The sequence below is a fragment of the Drosophila suzukii genome, chromosome 2L (genome assembly GCF_043229965.1).
Source record: "Drosophila suzukii chromosome 2L, CBGP_Dsuzu_IsoJpt1.0, whole genome shotgun sequence".
Lineage (NCBI taxonomy): Eukaryota > Metazoa > Arthropoda > Insecta > Diptera > Drosophilidae > Drosophila > Drosophila suzukii.
In genome coordinates this window covers 21,306,012-21,327,657 of record NC_092080.1, presented here as the reverse complement: position 1 = coordinate 21,327,657, position 21,646 = coordinate 21,306,012, and the positions used below count along the sequence as shown (strand labels likewise).

The window sequence follows — 21,646 nt, the reverse complement described above, 5'->3', positions numbered from 1 at the left end:
ATTAAATAAGGCAAATAAAAGGTAATGTGGGCACAGGCGTCAGAGGCGTAAAAACCCGTAACCCGTTGCCAATCAATGTCGCTGGGAGCTGTTGTTGATGGATGACTATTCCTATGCAAATATCAGTTCGTTCGCGTGCAAGAGCTGCGACTAATTCAATCACAGGAGCAGGAGCTAGAAGCCAGGAGCAATGAGCTGCTCCTGGACTAGGCCACCGTATCATGTCTTGCCGAAAAATGCAAATGCATTGGTAATGTTACAGGTGTGCCGGTGGGCAGGGTGTTGAGCGAGTCCTGGGTCCCGGACCGAGGGATCCAAACAACCAATCGTTGTTTGGTCGATGAGAAACGCAGCCGGCTCGCTTTGGTTGTTCGAAGTTCGAACCCAGGTTAATATTCAAATTAAATCGAGGGGGAACACGGCCAATATGCGGTGCAAGTGAACAGTCGGGCGGGTAGTTGGCCCTGTCGTTGTTGTCGTCGTAATGTCCCCAGTTCCGGCCAGTCCCAAAACATAAGTTTCAGCCTATTGTCAGTCGAGGACCAACAGCAGAAGAGCCACGGCAACAGCAGCGCAAACGAACAGGGAACCCAAGCAACTCATCATGGTGCAGATTTCGCAGACAGAGGAGGACATTAAGATCTCCATCGAACTCAATCGACTGGTGACCCGCAAACCGGACGTTGTGCTCCTGCCGCAGTATTTGAAATTCAACAATCCACCTATTTTCTTTGAGCGTCATTTGGCCCAGGAGATTGACGAAATGGCGAGGTGAGATTAAAACTTATCAGTAAAAAAGGACAATTAAAAAGTAAAATAGATTAGAATTCAGTTAAATAGCTCTATTTATCAATTTTTTTAAAATTTCGGAATCATGCCTTGCTAAAAGTAACACATATTTTGGAACATTGGATATAACCTTTAGATCCTTGCAGAGAATATTATAATTTTGGTCAGAGGCTTGTAAAGCAGTGAAGGAAAAGTTTCCTACCCTAAACATTATACATATTCTTTATCAGGATTGCTTAGGGAATCGATATAGCCATATCCGTTTGTCTGATTGCTTTATCACTATCCAAATCTTTTGTTTTGTGCATACGTTGATTAGGGTAAGAGCGTATGCCGATCAGGCGTCTATATCCTATAGCTCCCAAAGAAAAAAATTGCTAAATAAAGCTGTTCGTCAAAAAATTTCCATTCTCCTTGCTACTTTGGGCATCCGCTCCATTTAAGTAACTTAGGCGGAGTCTGCAAGGGTATTAAAACTTCGTCTTGGCGATGATAGCTTCCGTTCTCGTTTTTTCAAACTCATAATACAATTTTTCCTATGAACACACAGATTTTTCTAAACATTGATGTCATATAAGAAAATGATTTTGCCTAATATCAACGATATATTTATATTTTTAGAGTGGGGAGGAGATCTTGGATGGTCCTGGAATATTAAACACCTTTAAGTTACGTAATTTCGATTTTTTGCAGCTTCTGCCGCATCTTTAAGAACGAAGCCCGTATTGTTCTGGTAAAGAAGGAAAAGGGCTTCTGGCCTGAGATGTTTCAGAAGCTGGACAAGGAGGCACTCCTGCAGAAACGCCTGGAGATCGCAGATTTAATCGTGGAGCGGAACAAGAAGCGGGACGAGAAGGCCCTGGAGCGATACGAGAACAAACGGCGAGCTGAGATCGAGAAGGAGATCAAGCGGGAGACGGCCATGCGGGAGCGGGTCAAGCAGTTCCAGGAGAACTCGGTACGCGAGGCCCTGGTGGTTGATGTCCGCAAGGAGGCCAATGCCACGCCCAAGCCCGATCCGCTGCAGTATCCGCCGTCATCGGTGGCGGCCAGTCGTCTGGCCACGCCCCTCATGCGACCGCCCATGAGCTCGGTTCGCGGTAGCGGAAAGATCACAGTGAGCTTCACCACCCAGCATAAGCGGACCACGCCGAAGCGGGAGTCGCAGGCCACCATGGAAAAGGCGTTCGCAGCCGCAGGGGGGCCCAATGCGAATGTTCAGTCTCCTATGGAGAGCCTGGATGAATAAGGTGGAGTGCCTTACAGCGTTTCGTGTGTGAGACTGTGCTAAGTGTTTCCTATTTTATTATTCCATCAAATAAATCTACAGGTGTTTGCTTTAATTGAGTCGGAACCAGAAGTTGTTTTATTTAACGGGTATGAAAAAGAGGCCGTACTTTTAATCAATATACAAAATATAATATAGAAGTTCCTTTTCATTTTTTAGGTTCTGAAATTTGAATGCCTTCTTAACTTTACATGTTTATTTCCGGTTATTAAATTAGCCGATCGTTTAGTTCCCTGTTTTTTAAAAGATTAATGGCTGGAACTTCTTAAGAGTATGGCAAAAGGTGTATGTTTAGTAGCTTTCAACAAAAAAACATACATTGGAGTGTTCAAAAACTTGAAAAATAACTAGAAGTAAAATGATTTCCCCACAAGTTTATTTGTAAGAAAATATTTATAAATATATTAACTTTTCTGAAATAGTCATTGGTGGAATTTACGAATCTTATTTTACTTTTAGCTACATGGATCAATCCAACATAGTAATGAAATAAACTTTAAACTCGAATTTCACTTTCAAATCCGATAACACAAATTTGCTAACACTGAATCGTGCCTATCGATAGCATAGTAGACAAACAGCTGACGTCGACGTTGCTTTTTCACACTTTTTTTGCCGCTATGAAATTACAACTATAAAAAGTTCTTTACATTTTCTCAGAAAAACACACAGGCAACGCGAAGCAGCAGGAACAACCACTTAAGACCGATGACCGAGGCAGCAGGAGCAGCCAACCCAAGAGGCGCCGCCGGAGACCCAGGCACGTACGGCGAGGAAGTGCGTCCGTTGGCCGGCGGAGCAAAGGAGCCGTCCAAGCTGGACGACCTGGTACAGTATGTAAGCCTCCATGTGCGGATCCCCACGCCGTTGACCGGAGTGGTGCTGCCCTTCGTGCCACTCTACCTAGCCGCCTTCTACCTGTGGATCCACGTGATTGGCGGCGAGGAAACTGGAACGCCCAAAGTCGAGCTGGCATCCGTCAAAAACCAGACAACCACGGATAATTCCACTACTTGGAATGACGTGGGCTTTATCGCCGTGCTAGCCATCGCCTTTCTGCACATCCTCACGCTGCTCTTTTGCTACTGGAGCGTCCATGTACTGGCCTTCCTCACCTGCCGCCGGGTGAAGCTGCCCGGCGCCAATGTGCTGGCCAAAGTGGTGCCCACCGCCAACAACGGCAACTCCAAGATCGTGCCCGTACGCTCCTCCAAGCTGGAGGACGGCTCCACCCAGTATTTCTTGGTTTTTCAAAAGACGAAGTACGTTTGGAATGAGGATCGGAAGACGTTCCGCGCCGTCGAATTCCCGGTAAATGGACTGCTGAGCAGCTACTCCTCATCCAGAGGTTTGGAAACGGAGGAGGCCATCAAGCGGGCCACGCTGACCTACGGCAACAACGAAATGGAAATGGTGGTTCCGGAATTTCATGAACTGTTCATAGAACGCGCCACGGCCCCGTTCTTCGTGTTCCAGGTGTTCTCCGTGGGACTGTGGTGCATGGACGACTACTGGTACTACTCCCTGTTCACCCTATTCATGCTGGTCGCCTTCGAGTGCACCATTGTCAAGCAGCAGCTGCGGAATATGTCCGAGATCCGGAAGATGGGAAATAAGCCGTACCTGATATACGCCTTCCGGCAGAACAAGTGGCGTCACATCGGTTCCGATGAGCTGCTGCCCGGTGATTTGGTCTCGGTAACGCGCTCCCAGAATGACAACATCGTGCCCTGTGATCTGGTCATCCTTCGAGGTTCCTGCATCGTGGACGAATCCATGCTTACTGGCGAATCGGTCCCTCTGATGAAGGAGTCGTTGGAATCACTGGACAATTTGAACGTAGAAATGGACGCTGAGGGAGATGGCAAGCTCTTTGTTTTGTTTGGTGGCACTAAAGTAGTCCAGCACACCGCCCCCACGAAAGAATCGCTTCGTGCTCCTGATGGCGGCTGCATTGGCTATGTGATTCGCACGGGTTTCAACACGTCGCAGGGCAAGCTTCTGCGAACGATCTTGTTTGGCGCAAATCGAGCTACCGAAAACAACGTCGAGACATTTGCTTTTATCGCCTTCCTGATGGTCTTTGCTGTGGCCGCCGCATCTTATGTGTGGGTAAAGGGCAGTGAGGATCCGGAGCGCAATCGATATAAGCTTTTCCTGGAATGTACGCTTATCTTGACGTCCATCATCCCGCCGGATCTACCCATTGAATTAACCTTGGCCGTAAACACTTCTCTGATCCAGCTAACCAAGTTTTTTGTGTTCTGCACAGAACCATTCAGGATTCCCTTTGCCGGAAAAGTACAAATTTGTTGCTTCGACAAGACGGGAACTCTTACCACTGATAATCTCATGGTAGAGGGTATTGCCGGACTAGCTCCCAATGGAGCTTGTGTGCCCATTGAAGAGGCGGAAGGAAGCACGGTTCAGGTGCTCGCCTGCTGTCATTCACTGGCCCTGCTGGATGATGGATTAGTAGGAGATCCACTGGAGAAAGCAACCCTATCGGCTGTAGATTGGACGCTAACCAAGATGGACAGCGTCATCCCGAAGCGTCCGCAGTTCAAGCCGCTGAAAATCATCCAACGCTACCACTTTTCATCGGCGCTAAAGCGTATGTCCGTGCTAGCTGGCTATCTTATGCCCTACTCCAATGAGGTGCAACACATAGGAGCGGTAAAGGGAGCTCCTGAGGTTATTCAAAAGATGCTGAGCAAAGTGCCCTCGGACTACGAGAAGGTATTTATCATACATTTTTACTTTAAAAGGTTAATATTACCGAAATATTGCTTCCAGGTTTATTTGGAGTACGCTCGTCGCGGGGCCCGCGTCCTGGCTCTGGGCATTAAGGAGCTCGGAGCACTGGGATCTCAAAAAATTCGGGAATTGAAACGCGAGGAAGTCGAGTGCGGCCTGACCTTCGCTGGATTCGTGATAATTTCCTGTCCTATGAAGCCCGATTCGAAATCGGTGATCAAGGAGCTCATTCAATCCTCTCACAAGGTGGTGATGATCACGGGCGATAGTCCGCTTACCGCCTGCCATGTGGCCCGAGAACTCCGCTTCACCCGCAAGAAGCTGCTCATCCTGACCCCACCTGACCAGGAAAATGGAGACACCTATAGTTGGGTATCCATTGACGGGGATCAAACATACGAGCTGGATGTTACGAGTGGTAGCAAGGGCATCTCCCTTTTACTGAGCTCGCATGACCTCTGTATCACCGGTGAGGGGCTGCGGCATCTGCAGCAGAATCATCAGCAATACATGCGCCATCTGTTGCCACAGATAACAGTCTGTGCCCGCTTCGCACCCAAGCAGAAAGAGTTCGTGATCACACAGCTTAAGCAGCTGGGCTACTGCACTTTAATGTGTGGTGATGGCACCAACGATGTGGGAGCCCTGAAGCACGCCAACGTGGGCGTCTCCTTGCTGACCAGTGCGCCAGTGAAGCGTAAGCGCACCGAGGAGGAGCAGCAGCAGGCGACGGCGGCGGCCAATGCGGCTGCTGCAGCAGCTCAGGCAGCAGCCAATGCCAACCAACAGTTGACGCCAAGAGAGCGCGCACTGCGTCGGCGACAGGAACATATCAACCAGACACAAGCTCGCCTGCAGAATGCGATGCGGGATATGGAGGAGCAAACTATGGTCAAGTTGGGTGACGCCTCCATTGCGGCGCCATTCACCAGCAAGTCATCCTCGATCATGTGCGGTGCGTTTAATGACTCTGTTTTTACGACATATATCTTAATTTTTGTTTGTTTCCTTTTAGTTAACCACATCATTAAGCAGGGTCGCTGTACGCTGGTAACCACACTCCAGATGTTCAAGATCCTCGCCCTCAACGCCCTTATTCAGGCATACTGCCAGTCCGTACTGTACATCGATGGCATCAAGTTTAGCGATACCCAAGCTACCATGCAGGGCATCTTCATCGCCGCCTGTTTTCTCTTCATAACTCGAGCTAAGGTTGGTAATCGACTGACTAAGTTATTTAACTTTTATTTTAATCATTTCTGCTTGTTTTTCATTTAGCCACTGAAAACTTTGTCCAAGGTGGCCCCACTGCCAAACATCTTCAATTTCTACACGATTTCGACTATTCTCAGCCAGTTTGCTGTGCATTTTGGAACTCTCTACTACCTTACCAGCCAGGCCAATATTTTGGCACCACCCAGGTTTGTTAAGATTGAACGCAGAGTTGTTATAATGTAACCATAATTCGAAATTGTTTTCCAGAGAGGGAAAAGTGAAGTTGTACATTGACATGGATGCTGAGGAGAAGACTAAATACGACCCAAACATTGTAAGCAGCACGGTTTATATAATTTGTTTATCACTGCAAGTGGCCACCATTGCAGTCAATTATAAGGTGGGTTCGAAAATATATGGTGGAGAATATTTTACTAATCTCTATTTTAAACAGGGCCATCCATTTATGGAGAGCTTACGCTCCAATCGCATGCTGATGTATGCCATCGGAGCATCAGCGACATTGGTGATTCTTCTGTCCACGGGCCTGGCGCCCGAACTGACGGAATTCTTTGAGATAATTCATTTCCCAACGGAGGTATGTGTTCCTGAATTTATTGTTGTAAGATGTATTTAATTTATATCGTTTTTAGTTCCGCACAACGTTGCTCGGTGTCCTGGTCCTTGATATTGTAGGGGCCTTCCTTTTGGACCGCATTTGCTCATTCCTCTTCGGGGAAACGCGTCGCAAATCCAAAGTGCTGAACTGTTAGGACCATTTAATACTAAGTACTAGAAAAGGAGACCATTCAAAAACCCAACGTTCCAAAAGATAGATAAATCTTTTCATTTAATTTGTATCCCCCTTAATGGTAAACAACTTAACGTGTTTAATGGCGTCGGTTTCTTAAATGTTCAAATTCCGCATCACTGAATTAACATAATGCATTTAGAGTGCATTACCGGGCAAATGTATTATCGAGCAGCCTATATCATTTTAATTTGACAAAGCAACAACTTTCGATATCTTCGACTCCCGTATATGCGAATAGTAAAATTGTCGTAATATTTGTAATGCTAATAAAAATAGAAAAGTTTGAAAAAATATAAGTACTTATTTGTAAGTCATTTAAGCCTCTTGTAGTAAAAGGATTTTAAATTTGGACTCTTGGGAATGATCGACTTCGATCAAGATGATTATGTCGTTGAAAGTACCGAGAATATTTAAATACTTCTTGGTGCTTAATAATAAAACAATATGCTGCGGATTTGACTGCAAAAAGATTTGTGTTACTGGTTTAAAAAAATGCTTGTAAATGACAAAAAATCATTAGCCACGATTGCTCATTCTCCACAATGCTCTTGTTTTTAAATTTTTAAATTTAAAATATATTTATTCATGACAAGCAGCTCGATCGGCTGTCTTCCGGTAGAAGAAAAAAAGTTTGACAAATATTCGTGTGAATAAAGTAAACATGGTCAGCCTCTTGCGAAGAAGGAAGGCCTTTTTTACCACTGTCTTTGTTGTAAAGATACTTTCCAGTTTGATTTTTTAGAGTATTTTTAGGTCTTCTTTCAAGCCAAAGCTCAGATATTTATCTTTTTGGATACTACTTTAGTTTTATTATTATATTTTGATCCCCATAAATAATCATACACGAGGTAATCAAAATCAAAAATTAATTGTGTTATCCTTAACTTAATTGTTTTTGTCATATAATCAATAATGAATTAATACTTATGTTATCTTAAACTTAATTGTTTTTCTCTTATGAAGCTGTTTTCCATAATCCCAAAGATTTTAATCAATTGCATCGAGCCATTGCTTTCAATGTCAATCCAATACTGTGTTTTTCTTCATTAAGTTTTCCCTTATCCCTGTGTAATCCCAGAAAAACAAATCCCATAAATATAAAAACGAATGGGGAACAATTTCATATAAAACCAGCGCAGGACCAGTTCACCCTCGGATGTGATATGAGCGCGTTATGGGCGTATTATCGCTGAGATGCGTGAAATATTATCTTTGTCGCACCTTTTCCGCCCCCAGAGCACCCACACAAGGACAAACTCCACTTTGAACATATATATCTATGTTTTTTCCACCCCCAGTAAGGGATTGCAATTCAATGCGGTTCGGGCTGTTGCTTTCTTTTTTGTGTCATTCCCAGCTTTACTTTACCTTTTTGGGGGAGAGAGACTAATAGCGAGAGAGTGCTAAACGGGCACGCTGTTGCTTTCGGCACACGCCTCACTGTGGGTCAATTCCAGAAAGTGACCTCTGGAAATGAAAGGAAATTAAACGCGAATTCTTTAGCATACATCCTTTTATTTTTATTAAAAGTATTAAGTACGGCTTCAAGGGAACCTCAAGTTGTATTTATTTAAAATTGGGTGGGATTCAATTGATTATTTTTAAAAAATGAACGGTTTTACCTAAACTACCATTTAATTAAACAATCTTCTTCAGAACTTATAATAATTTTTAACTTTTCATATGTACCCAACACTTTGGTTTAAGGATTGTATTATAATCACTAACTTTAATTTTTAAAACTTTTTTCTTAAGTTTAAGTTTTAAGCGTGGCTTTGTGCCTGTAGCGGACCCACTGTATGCCCCCTGCCTGTGACGTCACGGCTTTAGCTTTTGGGTTAGCTCACTCCGACAGATACAGACACACCGAGAGATAGGAGGGAAGGTGAGAGAGCCACTCTTATCAGCAGCGGCATCGACAAATCGAAGACAAAACAAAAGCCGTCATTAATCCCGCAGAGAAAGTCGAGCGCATCGCTCATCGCACGGAATGCTGCCGCTGCTCCTGATTATTGCGACTCTCGCCAGGATCGACGCCCACTACACGAGCGGGGATGTGGTCTACCACTCGATGCCGCACTTCTGGACGGGCGTGGGCTTCTGTCCCGCCGGCCGGATCGATCACGAGGGGATTAGCACCGCCCTGGGCGATCCCGCCCTCCGGATCAATCTCCGCCAGATTTCCGCACTGCCCGTGGGCGCGGTGACCCATATTCGCATTCACTGGCTGCTTGAGCTGGTCCAATTCTTGCAGTACGACCCCAGTGGAATTCCGATTTATGATTTCTCCAAGTTCGATGATTTCATTGATTTCCTGCACGAGGAACTGCGCCTGTCTCCGGTTATGGAGTGGATGGGCAATCTGGGTGGGGTCTTTTTGGAAAACCCTCTGCACCAAGCTTTCTACTGGGAGCACTTGGTTAAAGCCACGGTTAACCACCAGTTGGGTAAGAATTGAATAATTATCTTTTAAAAAACCATATGTTTACTATTTTATACAACAGCGCGACATGGGTCCTCCAGATTAGCTAACTGGCGCTACGAAACTTGGAATGAACCCGACCTTCGTGGGTACAACAAGCTGAATTTTACGGATCTGACCTACCTGGATTACGTCCAAGCTGTGCGTCGTGGTCTAAGTAAAGCTGGAAACTTGGACGCCCAAGATGGCAAGCTCCAGCTTCCCATGTATCGATCTTTGCGAGGTCCTGCGGGTCTCTTTAAGGACCCCAACAACCATCCGCTCTGCTGGAAGCTGTTGGAGCTATGTAGCCAAAGAGTTGTATATTGTCCCATCGATGTACTCACTTTTCATCGAAAGGGAGTCGAAGGAACTGCAACCGAGATCGTAAATGGTTCGCTATCCTTGATGGCAAAAATCTACGAGGAGTATCCCAATCTCAAGCAACTTCCGGTGGCCAATGAGTAAGAAATAGTTTTATATAAGGGTTTCTTAAGAAAATCTTTGGTACTGAATTTGTTTTATAAATTATTTTCCGGTTCACTCAATCGGTGTTAAACCTGTGTAATACCATCTGCATTGGAAATACCATTAGATATATTTTTAAATCGACCGGGAGCTTTATAATTGTTTAAGAAATGTAATTTATTTTAAATTTGTAGTTGTTAAGGCTGTTTGAATTTAGGAATTTAAGAAATGTCATAAATTTATAGAATTGATTTTCCTTTTTTCTTAGTGAATCAGATCCTGTGGCTGGTTGGAGTACTCCACGAGAGTTTCAGGCGGATGTTCGCTATGGAGTTACCCTGATTTCCACGGTGATGCAGTTCTGGCATGCCAAGCTAGCCGCCGGTCCTCTTAGCAGTTTGGAGTCGATTAGTCATGATAACGCTTTCCTGAGCTACCATCCCCACGAGTTCACGCAGCGCACGCTGCTTGCCCATTTTCGGATGAACGAGACTATCCCGCCGCACTCGCAGTTTATCCAGAAACCAGTCTATGCTGCTATGGGAATGCTGGCGAAGTTGGGCAACCGAGCTGCGGCTGTGGAACTGGTCAACATGGATACCAAGCACAGCGTAGAGGTCTTGCGTACATTGTCTGGCGGAGTGAGCGGTCCTGGGCAGTACATGGCCACCATATTCCTGAGTCCCGAGGAGGCGGGACCAAAGAGGACGGCCTTCCATCATAAGTACACGCTGAACATGTCGATAGCGAATGAGTCGGCCTTTGTCACGGAGCTTCTGGTGCCACAGACCACAGATCCGTACTACTTGTGGCAGCAGGCGGGAAGTCCAGCGTATCCCAATGTTACTCTAAGGGAAGCCATGAGAAGGGCGCAGACTCCTAAGCTCTACAAGACGGGACCCATCTGGCAGTATAACAGCGAGCTAGTAATCAACTCCGCCAGCATCCCTCTGCCCTGGGCGATGCTGCTCCGAGTGTGTTCCGCATCGTGGCCCAAGCTGCGCCGGCCGCAGCAACTCTCGATCGCGGAGGTAACCCATCGCGAGGTCTTCATCAGCTGGATGGAGCACCCCAAATCCACGCAGTGCCTTCTTAGCTACGAGGTGTGGTTCAAGGAACGCGACAACCTGGGCCACTCCGCCGACTGGCTGCTCATTTCCCGCGGCTGGCACCTCCCATATCCGTCTTTTCAGTATGCGCCCGGAGACAAGGGATCCGTCAATGGTGAGTATGCCAGCTACTTCAAAGTCAAAGTTAAAATTTTTTATTTCTATTTTATTTGACTGTAAAAAGAAATGTATCTTATGTAACACTTACCAAATCATTTAAAACCATATTTCCCATCATCATCTCTGTTTCATCAACAGGTTTCTACAAAGTTCGTGGGGTGGATGTGTTTAATGAAACCAGCCCATACTCACAAATAGTCGAATATCTGGAGTTGTAGTTCAACAAGCAGTTTATGAATCAAATGAACATATTTAGGCAATGTGAAAGCAAACATAATCAGGTTTCGGCTTGGCGCTTGTGAACCCCTCCTACTCTCTATCTGTCTCTCTTGGAATGGACTGACTTCACCGGCACAATCTTCTGGACTTGCGCCTTCGCCTTAACGCCGGCAATATCATATATACATTATATATATAAATAGATATACATATATAGTACATTATCTGTGTTGTGTTCGTAATATATAAATGCCTTTATCCTGCGACGGAATCGGCTAAAGCGTATATAGATATTTTAATTCCCATTAAGGGATATTTACAAAGGAATAACTTAGTATCTTAATCGGGAACAACCGCCGAGAGACGTGTTATAATAAAACAAATGATTATTTTGTTTGCTTTTAGCAAATAACTAATGTACTGAAAAGTGTTCAGCTCTAGGCGTCCAGGACCAGCCACTTTTCGTTGATGTGCTCCATTTGCTTGGTAAGAATGGGGTTGCGAACGCGTACTTTGACCTCCAGTTTGCCACCCACTTGCTTGCGGCCATCCATAAGCTAAATTGAAAGTGCAAACAATTAATTTTTCTTTCACATTGCGTTATTTTGTACACTACTTACATCGTAGGTATCGTGAATGTCACACTTGGTCTCCAGCGGCTGCAGCTTGACATTTACGGTTCCAATCAACGTGTCCGATCGCAGGAACCCTCTGAAACAACACAGGGGCAGTTTACGACTTAGTCCACAACAATCTATACTGCAGCTATTTATATGCACGATATTAAACGCGTGGCATTGGATGAGGTTTTTGCGATTTGTTGGGAGTTGAGGCGTAAAGATTTTTAAAAATATTTTATTAAAATGGTCCACATGGAGAATAATGAAGTTCAATGATAAAACATATATGATGAAATATATGTGTGCTGCAACCGTGGCTTATTCGATACTGTTTACGGGACCAAAGGATCATGCTGACTACGGGAGAAAATTAAATGAATTGAACAATATTTGGGGGAACTTAATATAAGAGAGCAAATTAAATCTCAAGCTAAACTAAATGTATGCCAAATTAATATTAAATATCTAAGTGTGCTCTATGCAGTTTAATAATATTTTCTTTATTACTACTTTCTATAATTGAAGAAGTGGATTATCTTTCTAATTTCATAGAGCCTAATTCTTTTTTATAAAAACAATGCTTTTTTATAAAGATCCGATATTTTAATTGACATTAATAACTATCAACGCGATATACTGTTTACGGGACCAAAGGATCATGCTGACTACGGGAGAAAATTAAATGAATTGAACAATATTTGGGGGAACTTAATATAAGAGAGCAAATTAAATCTCAAGCTAAACTAAATGTATGCCAAATTAATATTAAATATCTAAGTGTGCTCTATGCAGTTTAATAATATTTTCTTTATTACTACTTTCTATAATTGAAGAAGTGGATTATCTTTCTAATTTCATAGAGCCTAATTCTTTTTTATAAAAACAATGCTTTTTTATAAAGATCCGATATTTTAATTGACATTAATAACTATCAACGCGATATACTTCAATCAAATGTATACTACCCCTCTCCAACAAAAGCTTGTAATCCTTTAGAAATGAATGCGCTCGATTAAAGTCACATACCACCTCTGTAAGTCGAGATTAATATGCATGAAAAGCGACTTAGTACGGATTAAACACCTGTTCTAGTTAGTTATGTTTATTACAAGCAACTCACCCCCTGGAATATATTTCAAACTTGACGCCATGGCGCTTAAAGATTCTCTGGAACTGACGATTGGTTCGCTGAATTTCAACCTTAAAGCGTTCGTCGTAGTCTGGACTGCTGGTGTCTCTAATAACATTGGTTTTAGTCTTAAAAGTTTCATCCTAAAAGAGAACAAATAATTTTGCAGTAGAAATCGTAAATTAAAGTCACCAACTTACATTCAACAGGGGAAATTCTACGCGAACATAGGTGTCTACATCCTTGGGATTGGACACATTATAGTTGATTCCCCGGACCACAACAATTTCCAGCTCACAGTCCGTAAGGTCTGTATTGCAATGCACAATATTGAAGCTTCGCTTCTCATAGTGAAACTTTGGCAGTGGCTCGTTCTTTCGCTTGGAATATCGCACCAAATCCAAATCTTTCTGAACGGTAAGAGCCAAATTTTCGAAACGATTCATGCCTGCTACATCCCCCATAGCCTTGTGATGATCTCGGGTATTTTTGCACATCATCAGCTGCTTTGCGAGCTGTTCCTCCATGCGAACACCAATCTCGCAGATGTCATCGTTCGGATCGCATTCTTCTGCGGACACAATGGCGAATGATGCTTCCAGATTGTCCCTTTGGGAGGGTGGTACCGGAAGCTAAAGTAGAACATATAACTTAAGTACGTTAAAAGAAAATACCTTAAGAATCTTACTGTACTGAGATCCACTGGCAACCCACTGCTGGCTGCATTAAGAAGCGAATCAAATCCCTTGTATATCTTGAGGTACTCCTTCGCCTGGTCGATCTCTCCGGCTTTTTTGGCCTCTATGGCAGCAAGCTTAAACTCCTTTTGACGCTCGAGGAGTAGCTTCATTTGCTGCTCGGCGAGATTGTTCTTTTGCTGATTGCCAGACGTGCGTGTGGTCAGCTCCTTGGCTTGTGGAGGGGAGGGCGCTTTTCGAGGAGCTGTTGGCGTGGTCGCACTGGAACTAGAGGGAGTTCCCCCGGCGGAAGTACTGGCCGTTGCGGGGGGCGATGTAGGTGATGTGGGAAGTGATGGTGCTGGCGCTGCCGGAGCAGTATCCCCAGTGGGCAGGGGTCCGAAGCCGGGTGGCACGGGCAGTTCATCGTAAGGCACAGGTTTGCCCGCCTTGTACAACTTAATGGCATCTTCGTATTGCTTCACAATCCTTCCAAAGCGTCTTGCCTTTCCGGTATTGTTTTCAGCTTTGGCTGCCGCCTCCACGGATTGGTATTTTTCCAAACGTTGCTGCAGTGCATCCACCATGTTTGTGGCATCAGCTGGAGCAGGAGCAGGAGCAACAGGTGCAGGAGCTGGCGCAGGAGTAGGTTCAGCGACAACTTCTGGAGCGGCTCCCTCTTGCATTTTTTTGAGGAATTCTAGGAACTCAGCTGGCGGTGGCGGCATATCGCTGAGGTCAACTTCTTGGCCGTCCTCACACATTTTCACCACGACATCGAACTGTTTCACCACCTTAAGGAACTGAAGGGCAGTAGCCGTGTCACCGCTGCGCTTAGATTGCAGTGCAGCAGCCTTGTACTCGTTCTGACGGCTGCGCATTTGTGCCACGAGGGGATTTGGAGGCGTGGTTGGAGCCACAGATGTGGTGGGTGCCACCGGCGAGGTGGGAGTCGGCGGAGCTGGAGCTGCACGACTCGGTACAGGAGGAGGGGAAGCAGGAGTCGAAGGGGCTGGTGATTCCTCTGCAGCCACTGGAGTAGCCTGTCCGCCAGCTGGCTTTACACTGACTTCCGGGGGTATATCATCCACGTTAATAGACTTGCCGGCCGCTGCCTGCTTATGCAGGTCCTGCAGTGTCTTAAGACCTCTTCCAAAACGCCTGGCTTTGCCCGCATCTCCTGCAGCCTTGGCATTTGCCTCGGCCTGCTTATATATTTCTAGGCGCTGCTTGATGATGCCCAACGTATCCACAGTGGTAGTGGGCAGGAAGGTTTGGACGGGTTCCTCACTGGTAGCTGGTGGTTGGGCTACAGGCTCTTCTTCCTCCGCCTCCTCTACGCCACCTATTCCGCTTAGCTCGCCCAGCAAATCTGAGTCGTTTTCCAGATTATCATCATCATCGTCGTCGCTGACATCACGCAAGCTGTCGGCAATCATTTTGTCCAAGTCACTGGCGGGGAGCAACTTCGCCTTGGGCTTAGGTTTCGGTCTGGCTCCACCTCCGCCGGCTATGGCAGCCAGCTCCGCCTCCAGGTCGCTGTCGCCACCATCGTCGTCACCGTATCCAGCGCTGGGATCGAAGTCATCTGGGATTTCCGTAAGCCCAAACTAGCCGCACGAAACGAGAGTGAGATGGCGATGACTCATAATTAATAAATAGATGGACCTAGTCTGTTTGTTTTTCCTCTTACCTGCGATAAATCGTGTTGCCTTCGCTTGGCTGGCTCTGGTTTCTTTCTGGAGAACATCCTAGATTACTCGAGGGTTATTAAAAACCTAAAATAGGGCTCTAAAGCCTTTAAAATCCTTTGATAAATTGCGTCGCAAGTGCTCAATAACAGATTGTTTATGGGGATAAAAGTTGAGGTGACGCAGGAAATGTTGCTGAATTCCTGACGTCACTGGCACAGGGCTACTCGAATTAATTTTCTTAATTGTCTTCCATTCTAGGATTATTGAGTTCTAATTTTACTAGAAGCCAGCGAGTTTGTTTCGTTTGCCAACAGTATACATTTTGAAGTTAAATTAAATAATTAAATAATAACTAAATAAAACACAGCACTAGACTTTTACCGGGAACCAGGGCTGCGCACGCTAATAGGTACAGGGCTGCTCCGCCAGCTGACTAATCGATATCGCCACCAATCGTTATCGAGAGCCAGCGCACACACAGTGCAAGAGAGTTTGCGAAAAAACCTGGACAAAAAGCCAAATTGATTGCAAATTGAGCAGCTTGAGGAAGCAGGTTTTCCCCTTGACCAGTGCCGTGGAGTGCTCTAACCACCGTGGCCGTGGAGGCATCGCCAAGCCAGCGAAACCCTCGCCAGTGGAGTTCTCCCATCATCCACCTCCTCCAACTCCGTCTTGGGGGCCAAAGACAGAAAATCAGCAGAGACTTCGAGACGAGTCGCGCAGGCAGCGGGGACTGGCACTGGCCTGCTGGGTTAAGCGTGGAAGTAAACAAACGGATCGGATTCCGGGTCGGGATCGGAGGAACGGGGCGTGGCTCGCTAACCAGGCGGCTTGGCAAACAAAACCAGAGGTGGCAACAAGTAGGCGGCAGGCATGGACGTGTCCCTCACCGAGCCCGAGACGCGCTTCTACAGTGAGTTGTTCCAATGCTGCGACGTGGAGAAGACGGGCAAGGTGCCCATGCTGAAGGCCACTGAGCTCTTCCGCTCGGCGGACATTGCCAACGAGACAGTGATTGAGGTAGGTCCAATTCGTTTGATCGTGAATGATTAATTATCCGGGTCTGGGCTTACAGATCACCGGCCTTGCGGGGATTCCCTCCACGGCACTGCACATCTCGCGAACGCAGTTCTATTCATGTCTGAAGCTAATCGCCGCCCACCAGGCGGCCATGCCCCTGCGCCAGGAGCTGATTTTGGCAACGTTTTCACTACCACTGCCGCACTTTAGCTGGAAGGAGGCGGTCACAGCTCCGGTGGCTGTTGAAAATGGATTGGCTGCCTTGCCCCCGCCGCCGCCCACAGATCGTAGGAACTCGCTGCGCCGTAACTCGCAGCAGGAGCAACTGCAGGACACCTCCGATGTGCCCAGCACCGACTCCGAAGTGGAGCAAAACGAATCCGTGGACGAGGCAGCCGGACACGGGCGCGGCACAGATGGCAGTGGGGTCGTCAGCAGCAGCAGTCGCGAGAATGTCGGGGTTTGTACTTCTATCTTATCTATGACACATGTAAATAGGCTTATTAGTGACCGATCTGCGTCCATTTCTTATCTCTTTTAGCGACGCCGAGGGGGCGGTGCTGCTGGTGGATCTCCGGAAGCCTGGAGCACTAACAGTGACAGCCCCACGCCCACCAACAGCGTGGCCGAGCGGCCCTGGGCGCAGGACACCCTCTGGCAGGGATTGCTGGGCGACGAGCACCGCCAGCTACTGGGCACGGAGGAGGAGTCCTCTGATCGCCACAGTAGCGACGACGAGGACAACGAGAACGAACTGGTTACTATCTACCAGATAACCCCGGAGCAGCGCGAATATTATAACAAGCAGTTCCGGACGGTGCAAAGGGATCCGCATGGACTGCTCTCAGGCCAGGCAGCTAGGTGAGTTTTGAGGACTATTTTAATTTGTAGTAACTTTCTGTTGGAATTTGGGTTTCTGAAAATATCGTTTCTTAATTTAAATAATAATTGCATGGTTATTTTCCACAGAAACTTTTTTGAAAAGAGCCGTATTCCTGTGGAGGAGCTGCGTCACATCTGGCAATTGTGCGACGTTACCCGTGATGGAGCGTTAAGCCTGTCTGAGTTCACGGCCGCCATGCACCTGGTGGTTCTGAGACGAAACAACATTCCGTTGCCCACGAGTCTGCCCAACTGTCTGCACCCCAACGTGCTGCAAGCGGCTGTAGCTGGCAGTGGACAGAGAGTAACCTCCTCTTCGTCAGCGGCGCTGCCTCAGGAGCCGCCTGAGGCTGATCTCCTGCACCTAAATGACGACGATGAGGACGACCAGACAGACAATACGATCATAGCCGGCAATCTCAGCGGCGGCAGTTCCACCAGCAAGCCGCGTCCCAACGTGCCCAGCGACAAGAACATCATGAATCTGAGCAGCATCTCCACATCCTCACAGGCTAGCAACAGTTCCAGGCGAGAGGCTACACCGCAGAATTCGCTGGCTAAGAACCGCAGCATCTCAAACTCACCGAGTGTGGAAAAATCAGTGGCGGGAGCCGTTTCGTCTACGGCAAACGCTGTAGACTCGAGCAACGCCTCCAGTCAGTGGACAAAGTTTAGCGAATCTCCTACAACAAGTGCTGCTCCGGTGCAGTCAACCACTGGGGCTGCACCTGTTGCAGCCGCCGGAGCAACCGCTCCTGCTGCCTCTAGTCCCGGGCTTAAGCCAGCCCTGTTTGACATGAAGCGCTCTGCTCAGGACGTGGTCTCCAATCCACAGATCCTGCACCCAGTGCCGCTAAGAGTGACGCCCATAGGTGAGTGTAAAGCAGCAACAACCGGTTTTTTAATTTAGTTTAAACGTACAATTAAATACCCATTTCCAGGCACCGCCATTGCCTCCTCCGCTGAGTCATCTAACGACAACGAGAGCGTTGTGACTCTGCGCGAGGATAGTCCCAAGGCCATCTCTTCGACCGCAGTCAACAATCAGTCATCTGGATCTGCTGTTTTAACCGGAGTATCGGGAGTCGCTGGCTCCCATCGCGATAGCAGTGATCTGCGTGCCATCCAACGGCCTCAGGCCAAAAAGCTGCCGGCCAAGAACAGTGCATTGCCACCTCCACCGCAACGTGAGCCGAGCATCGGATCTAGCGGGCCAAATGAGCCGCCGGAGCCACAGGCCGCTTACATGGCGTCATTGGTGGCGTCCAAAAAGGACCCACCGCCCCTGCCACCGCCGAGGCCACATCGGCATGCGCGAAGCAGCAGCTTGGACTTAAACAAGTTCAAAATGGGCGCAACGGGCGGCGCCCAGCAGGCGGAGGTGAGTTATGGCCTATTTACAAACAATTTACTTAACTTGTGTATTTTAATCTGTGTCGTGCTATTGCCTGGGTCATTACAGCTTTGCAGGGGAGCATATTTCGTTTATGTTTTACTACCCTCTGCAATGCTGCGTTAGACCAAGGAACTACCAAAGATTTCTGTCTGTCCCATCCTTCTCTCTTTTTTTTCAAATAGTTGTGGTGTGTCCTTGCAAATTATATGAATTTATAGAATTTGATTTAAATCAAAATAACACTTTGTAAGGAACAGAATATCATTTAAATTGCCTGCTTTAAAGTTTTTTCAATTCGTGATTATTCGTGAAAAGTAGTAACACATCTTTGCAAGGATACCCGAAACTTCGGGCAGTCGAAGTTGCCTATTTCGTACATTTTGTTTGCTGTTTTGTTTAATACCTATAACCTGTGACATGTATATAAATATGCAACCCCACTCTTTGTTAAGATCACTGCGCAGGCCAGCTTCGATATGCAAACCTCAACGGGGTTTGCCGATTTCACGCACTTTGCCGACGAAGGCGCCGCGAACGTCGTAAGTCCAATCCTCAATGTATGCAATTCGTAAAGCATTCCACTTCAATTGGCCGTAGCTCCACTAGTGTCATGTGTCCAAATTCAGTAGCTTAACTAGATAATGCATCCATTCTTATTTCAGTCTGACTAATTTCTGGTTAACTTATAGGTGGACGAGCAGCAGCTACACTCTTTGCCGCCGGCAGCTCCTCCTCCACAAGCAGCGGTAGTGCCGCCCACGAGGATTACTCTTCAGCAGGCTCAACAGCGTGTTTCCGCCTTCGAGGTTTATCGGAAGCCGCAGACGCCGCGCGGATCGCAGTCGCCACCCCAGCAGCCACCACCGCCGGCACCAGCTGTGGGATTGGCCACCCAATCTGGTCAGCTGCCCAGTGCTGAGAGCTTTGAGAAGCGGGTGACAGCCATAAGTGACTCTCTGCGCCACGTAACCTTCAAACAGGGCCAGGCTAACACTACGGAGGTGCTGCAAAGACTACGAGAGCAGAACAATTCACTGCTTCACCTTTGTAACGATTTAAGCGATGAACTGTTGAGCGTGCAGACGCGCAAGGAGGAGATGCGACTGAAGTTGGAGGGACTTAGTGCCGGTGACAGTACTGGTCGAACGAGCTCCTCGATATCCGCTCCGGTGACCGCGAACGTAACCGGTGGATCCTCTGGTTCGGCAGGACCTGCTTACACCAACGTTTAAGCAGCGAAAAATTATCATGTTTACTAGGGAGAACCGATTTGTTTTTGGACAACTTGTGAGCTACTTTTCTGCCCATGTATTTGTATCTTTTATTGGTATTTCTAAAGTCAACATTTAACATTCCTTATAATGCGCTCCAAATTTTTTAAGTTGTCAATAAGCCCTCCTTTTCTGCATATTAGACTCAATTTTTTTACTTGGTCCTTAAATTTAAAAAAGACTTTTTTTCTAAAAAGCTACAAAATGAACTATTCTTAGTTGGAAAAGAAAGGCTAAATTATGATATTTTCCTAGTTTGATACAAGACAAAAGAATTTTAGGCCAAAACGTTGGGAAGAAAGCAACCTGTACAAACTTGTTTTTCCATTCGAACAAATCGGTCCACCCGTAATGTTTAACACATATTTTGTTGTCTCTGTATGTTGCAAGCACAATTTACTAATCGGGGTGTTTACACAGCGATAAGACTGGGCAAAGCTTGAGTAGGCGACCAAAATTTCCGACAAAATCGTTTCTTATTCGGGAAATTGTTTACGCAGTCTGTGGACAAATATTCACAAGATCTGCCACCTTCAACATTTCCAGTGTTCATATTGCTAACTCAAGGCTCGCTCAGCTTTTATCTGCTAAAAACACCAACGATGGATATGATACAGCGTCCGTTTATGCATTGAAGTTGCTAATTTAATTTGTAGGCTAGTTAAATCTCAAGAACACAAACAAATCATGCGAGAACAACAACAATAATGCCGCCTCTATAGATATTTATGCAGATCGATTTATATATATATGTATATTTAGAGATATATGTATATGCGCTTCTCCTAATTGTTACGAGTAAATGACAAACCGTTCTTTCGCTTGACAGCCACCCGTATCTCACCCTCACCCTAGTGATTAATGAAACTGCCACAAAGTGGTCCAATCCCAGCTGTAATATTTCCTGCTGCGAAGGCGTTTTACTTTCCAATTTGCTATTTATTAATGTTTTGTGTATGCCTCGAAAATGTCACCTTCTATTCATTCCGGCAATGAAAACTAACCAAGAAACAAAGAAAAAATCACAAAAACGAACCTAAAAAATTAAAAGCCAGGCTTAATGTTTAAGTATTAGAAAAGTCAAAGGTAAAAAGTCGATAACAAATTCATTTCCTTGAAAGCTTAGCTTAGGTTTTTCAAAAAGTATATACATATTAATATATTTTCTATCTGTATAGTGTACCCAAAAACACGAACTACTTGATATTATGTACATTTATCAAAATTTTTTTCTACGACTAACGGGAAAGGAATTAAGATCGAAACAGGAGACAAATTTAATTTACCCGGACCACTGAACGTGTACGTATATGCTAACTTCGAATTTATCAGATAAACCGGCATATATCACTTCTTTTGCATACTTAAACCACTAGATGTATGAGTTTGTCTTCAACTTGTTAAACATTTTCAAAGATCTACCACACACAATCACACGAAAAACGAAACAAACAAAATGTAATGAAAAGAAAAAAGTGATATTGAAACACTATGTAAACATATTATTGCGTGGCTGCGTAATCAATGTGTATTGTTTTGATGGATATACATCTCTATGAATAAAGATAAATGTATTAAGTTGATGTTAAAATGCAATAAAAATGAAAGTGCAGCGAAAGTTGTATTGATTTTGAAAAAGCGTTGCCAAGAGCCTCCAACCCTGGCCCGACACAGCGCCGCCGATAGCAGACGCTGGCCGTTATCGATTGTCCTTGCA

The 21,646-nt window shown here is 45.9% G+C and overlaps 5 protein-coding genes across 7 annotated transcripts; 4 read left to right on the top strand and 1 right to left on the bottom strand.

Annotated features, from left to right (window-relative positions):
* The first annotated feature begins 280 nt into the window (after positions 1-280).
* On the top strand, positions 281-2,143 carry Dnaaf4 (Dynein axonemal assembly factor 4). Its single transcript, XM_017076264.4, has 2 exons — positions 281-771; positions 1,483-2,143. The coding sequence occupies exons 1-2, from the start codon at positions 605-607 to the stop codon at positions 2,036-2,038; spliced, it is 723 nt and encodes a 240-aa protein (XP_016931753.2). The 5' UTR covers positions 281-604; the 3' UTR covers positions 2,039-2,143.
* Positions 2,144-2,658: 515 nt separating this feature from the next.
* LOC108021181 (endoplasmic reticulum transmembrane helix translocase) lies at positions 2,659-7,176 on the top strand. Its single transcript, XM_017089762.4, has 7 exons — positions 2,659-4,816; positions 4,874-5,789; positions 5,850-6,046; positions 6,113-6,255; positions 6,317-6,449; positions 6,504-6,647; positions 6,703-7,176. Exons 1-7 carry the CDS (start codon positions 2,786-2,788, stop codon positions 6,820-6,822), a joined length of 3,684 nt encoding a protein of 1,227 aa, XP_016945251.3. The 5' UTR covers positions 2,659-2,785; the 3' UTR covers positions 6,823-7,176.
* A 1,537-nt stretch (positions 7,177-8,713) lies between these two features.
* Idua (alpha-L-iduronidase) lies at positions 8,714-11,464 on the top strand. The gene is made up of 4 exons (XM_017068848.4): positions 8,714-9,310; positions 9,368-9,788; positions 10,061-11,016; positions 11,160-11,464. The coding sequence occupies exons 1-4, from the start codon at positions 8,854-8,856 to the stop codon at positions 11,237-11,239; spliced, it is 1,914 nt and encodes a 637-aa protein (XP_016924337.3). The 5' UTR covers positions 8,714-8,853; the 3' UTR covers positions 11,240-11,464.
* A 52-nt stretch (positions 11,465-11,516) lies between these two features.
* Positions 11,517-15,519, bottom strand: l(2)gd1 (lethal (2) giant discs 1). Of its 2 annotated transcripts, none has more exons than XM_017085904.4 (6): positions 15,360-15,519; positions 13,678-15,276; positions 13,190-13,621; positions 12,981-13,132; positions 11,861-12,005; positions 11,517-11,797 (listed from the first exon to the last, which is right to left on the bottom strand). In XM_017085904.4, exons 1-6 carry the CDS (start codon positions 15,414-15,416, stop codon positions 11,678-11,680), a joined length of 2,505 nt encoding a protein of 834 aa, XP_016941393.3. In that variant the 5' UTR covers positions 15,417-15,519; the 3' UTR covers positions 11,517-11,677. The 2 variants fall into 2 exon arrangements, with proteins under 2 accessions (XP_016941393.3, XP_016941400.3); XM_017085911.4 differs by having other exon boundaries at positions 11,861-11,951.
* Positions 15,520-15,804: 285 nt separating this feature from the next.
* Positions 15,805-21,541, top strand: Reps (RALBP1 associated Eps domain containing). 2 transcript variants are annotated; one of them, XM_017085886.4, is made up of 7 exons: positions 15,805-16,380; positions 16,436-16,840; positions 16,922-17,241; positions 17,350-18,134; positions 18,204-18,643; positions 19,111-19,197; positions 19,348-21,541. In XM_017085886.4, exons 1-7 carry the CDS (start codon positions 16,234-16,236, stop codon positions 19,888-19,890), a joined length of 2,727 nt encoding a protein of 908 aa, XP_016941375.3. In that variant the 5' UTR covers positions 15,805-16,233; the 3' UTR covers positions 19,891-21,541. The 2 variants fall into 2 exon arrangements, with proteins under 2 accessions (XP_016941375.3, XP_016941383.3); XM_017085894.4 differs by lacking the exon at positions 19,111-19,197 and having other exon boundaries at positions 15,806-16,380.
* Positions 21,542-21,646: the final 105 nt, after the last annotated feature.

Excerpts from the sequence above, each read along its gene's own strand:
- Idua (XM_017068848.4), top strand. The coding sequence starts at position 8,854 with ATGCTGCCGCTGCTCCTGATTATTGCGACTCTCGCCAGGATCGACGCC. Across the intron at positions 9,311-9,367 it reads CACGGTTAACCACCAGTTGG|CGCGACATGGGTCCTCCAGA; the intron begins GTAAGAATTGAA and ends TTTATACAACAG. Across the intron at positions 9,789-10,060 it reads CAACTTCCGGTGGCCAATGA|TGAATCAGATCCTGTGGCTG; the intron begins GTAAGAAATAGT and ends CTTTTTTCTTAG.
- LOC108021181 (XM_017089762.4), top strand. The coding sequence starts at position 2,786 with ATGACCGAGGCAGCAGGAGCAGCCAACCCAAGAGGCGCCGCCGGAGAC. Across the intron at positions 6,047-6,112 it reads TCTTCATAACTCGAGCTAAG|CCACTGAAAACTTTGTCCAA; the intron begins GTTGGTAATCGA and ends TTTTTCATTTAG. Across the intron at positions 6,648-6,702 it reads TAATTCATTTCCCAACGGAG|TTCCGCACAACGTTGCTCGG; the intron begins GTATGTGTTCCT and ends TATCGTTTTTAG.
- Reps (XM_017085886.4), top strand. The coding sequence starts at position 16,234 with ATGGACGTGTCCCTCACCGAGCCCGAGACGCGCTTCTACAGTGAGTTG. Across the intron at positions 16,381-16,435 it reads CCAACGAGACAGTGATTGAG|ATCACCGGCCTTGCGGGGAT; the intron begins GTAGGTCCAATT and ends CTGGGCTTACAG. Across the intron at positions 18,135-18,203 it reads GCTAAGAGTGACGCCCATAG|GCACCGCCATTGCCTCCTCC; the intron begins GTGAGTGTAAAG and ends ACCCATTTCCAG.
- Dnaaf4 (XM_017076264.4), top strand. The coding sequence starts at position 605 with ATGGTGCAGATTTCGCAGACAGAGGAGGACATTAAGATCTCCATCGAA. Across the intron at positions 772-1,482 it reads GAGATTGACGAAATGGCGAG|CTTCTGCCGCATCTTTAAGA; the intron begins GTGAGATTAAAA and ends GATTTTTTGCAG.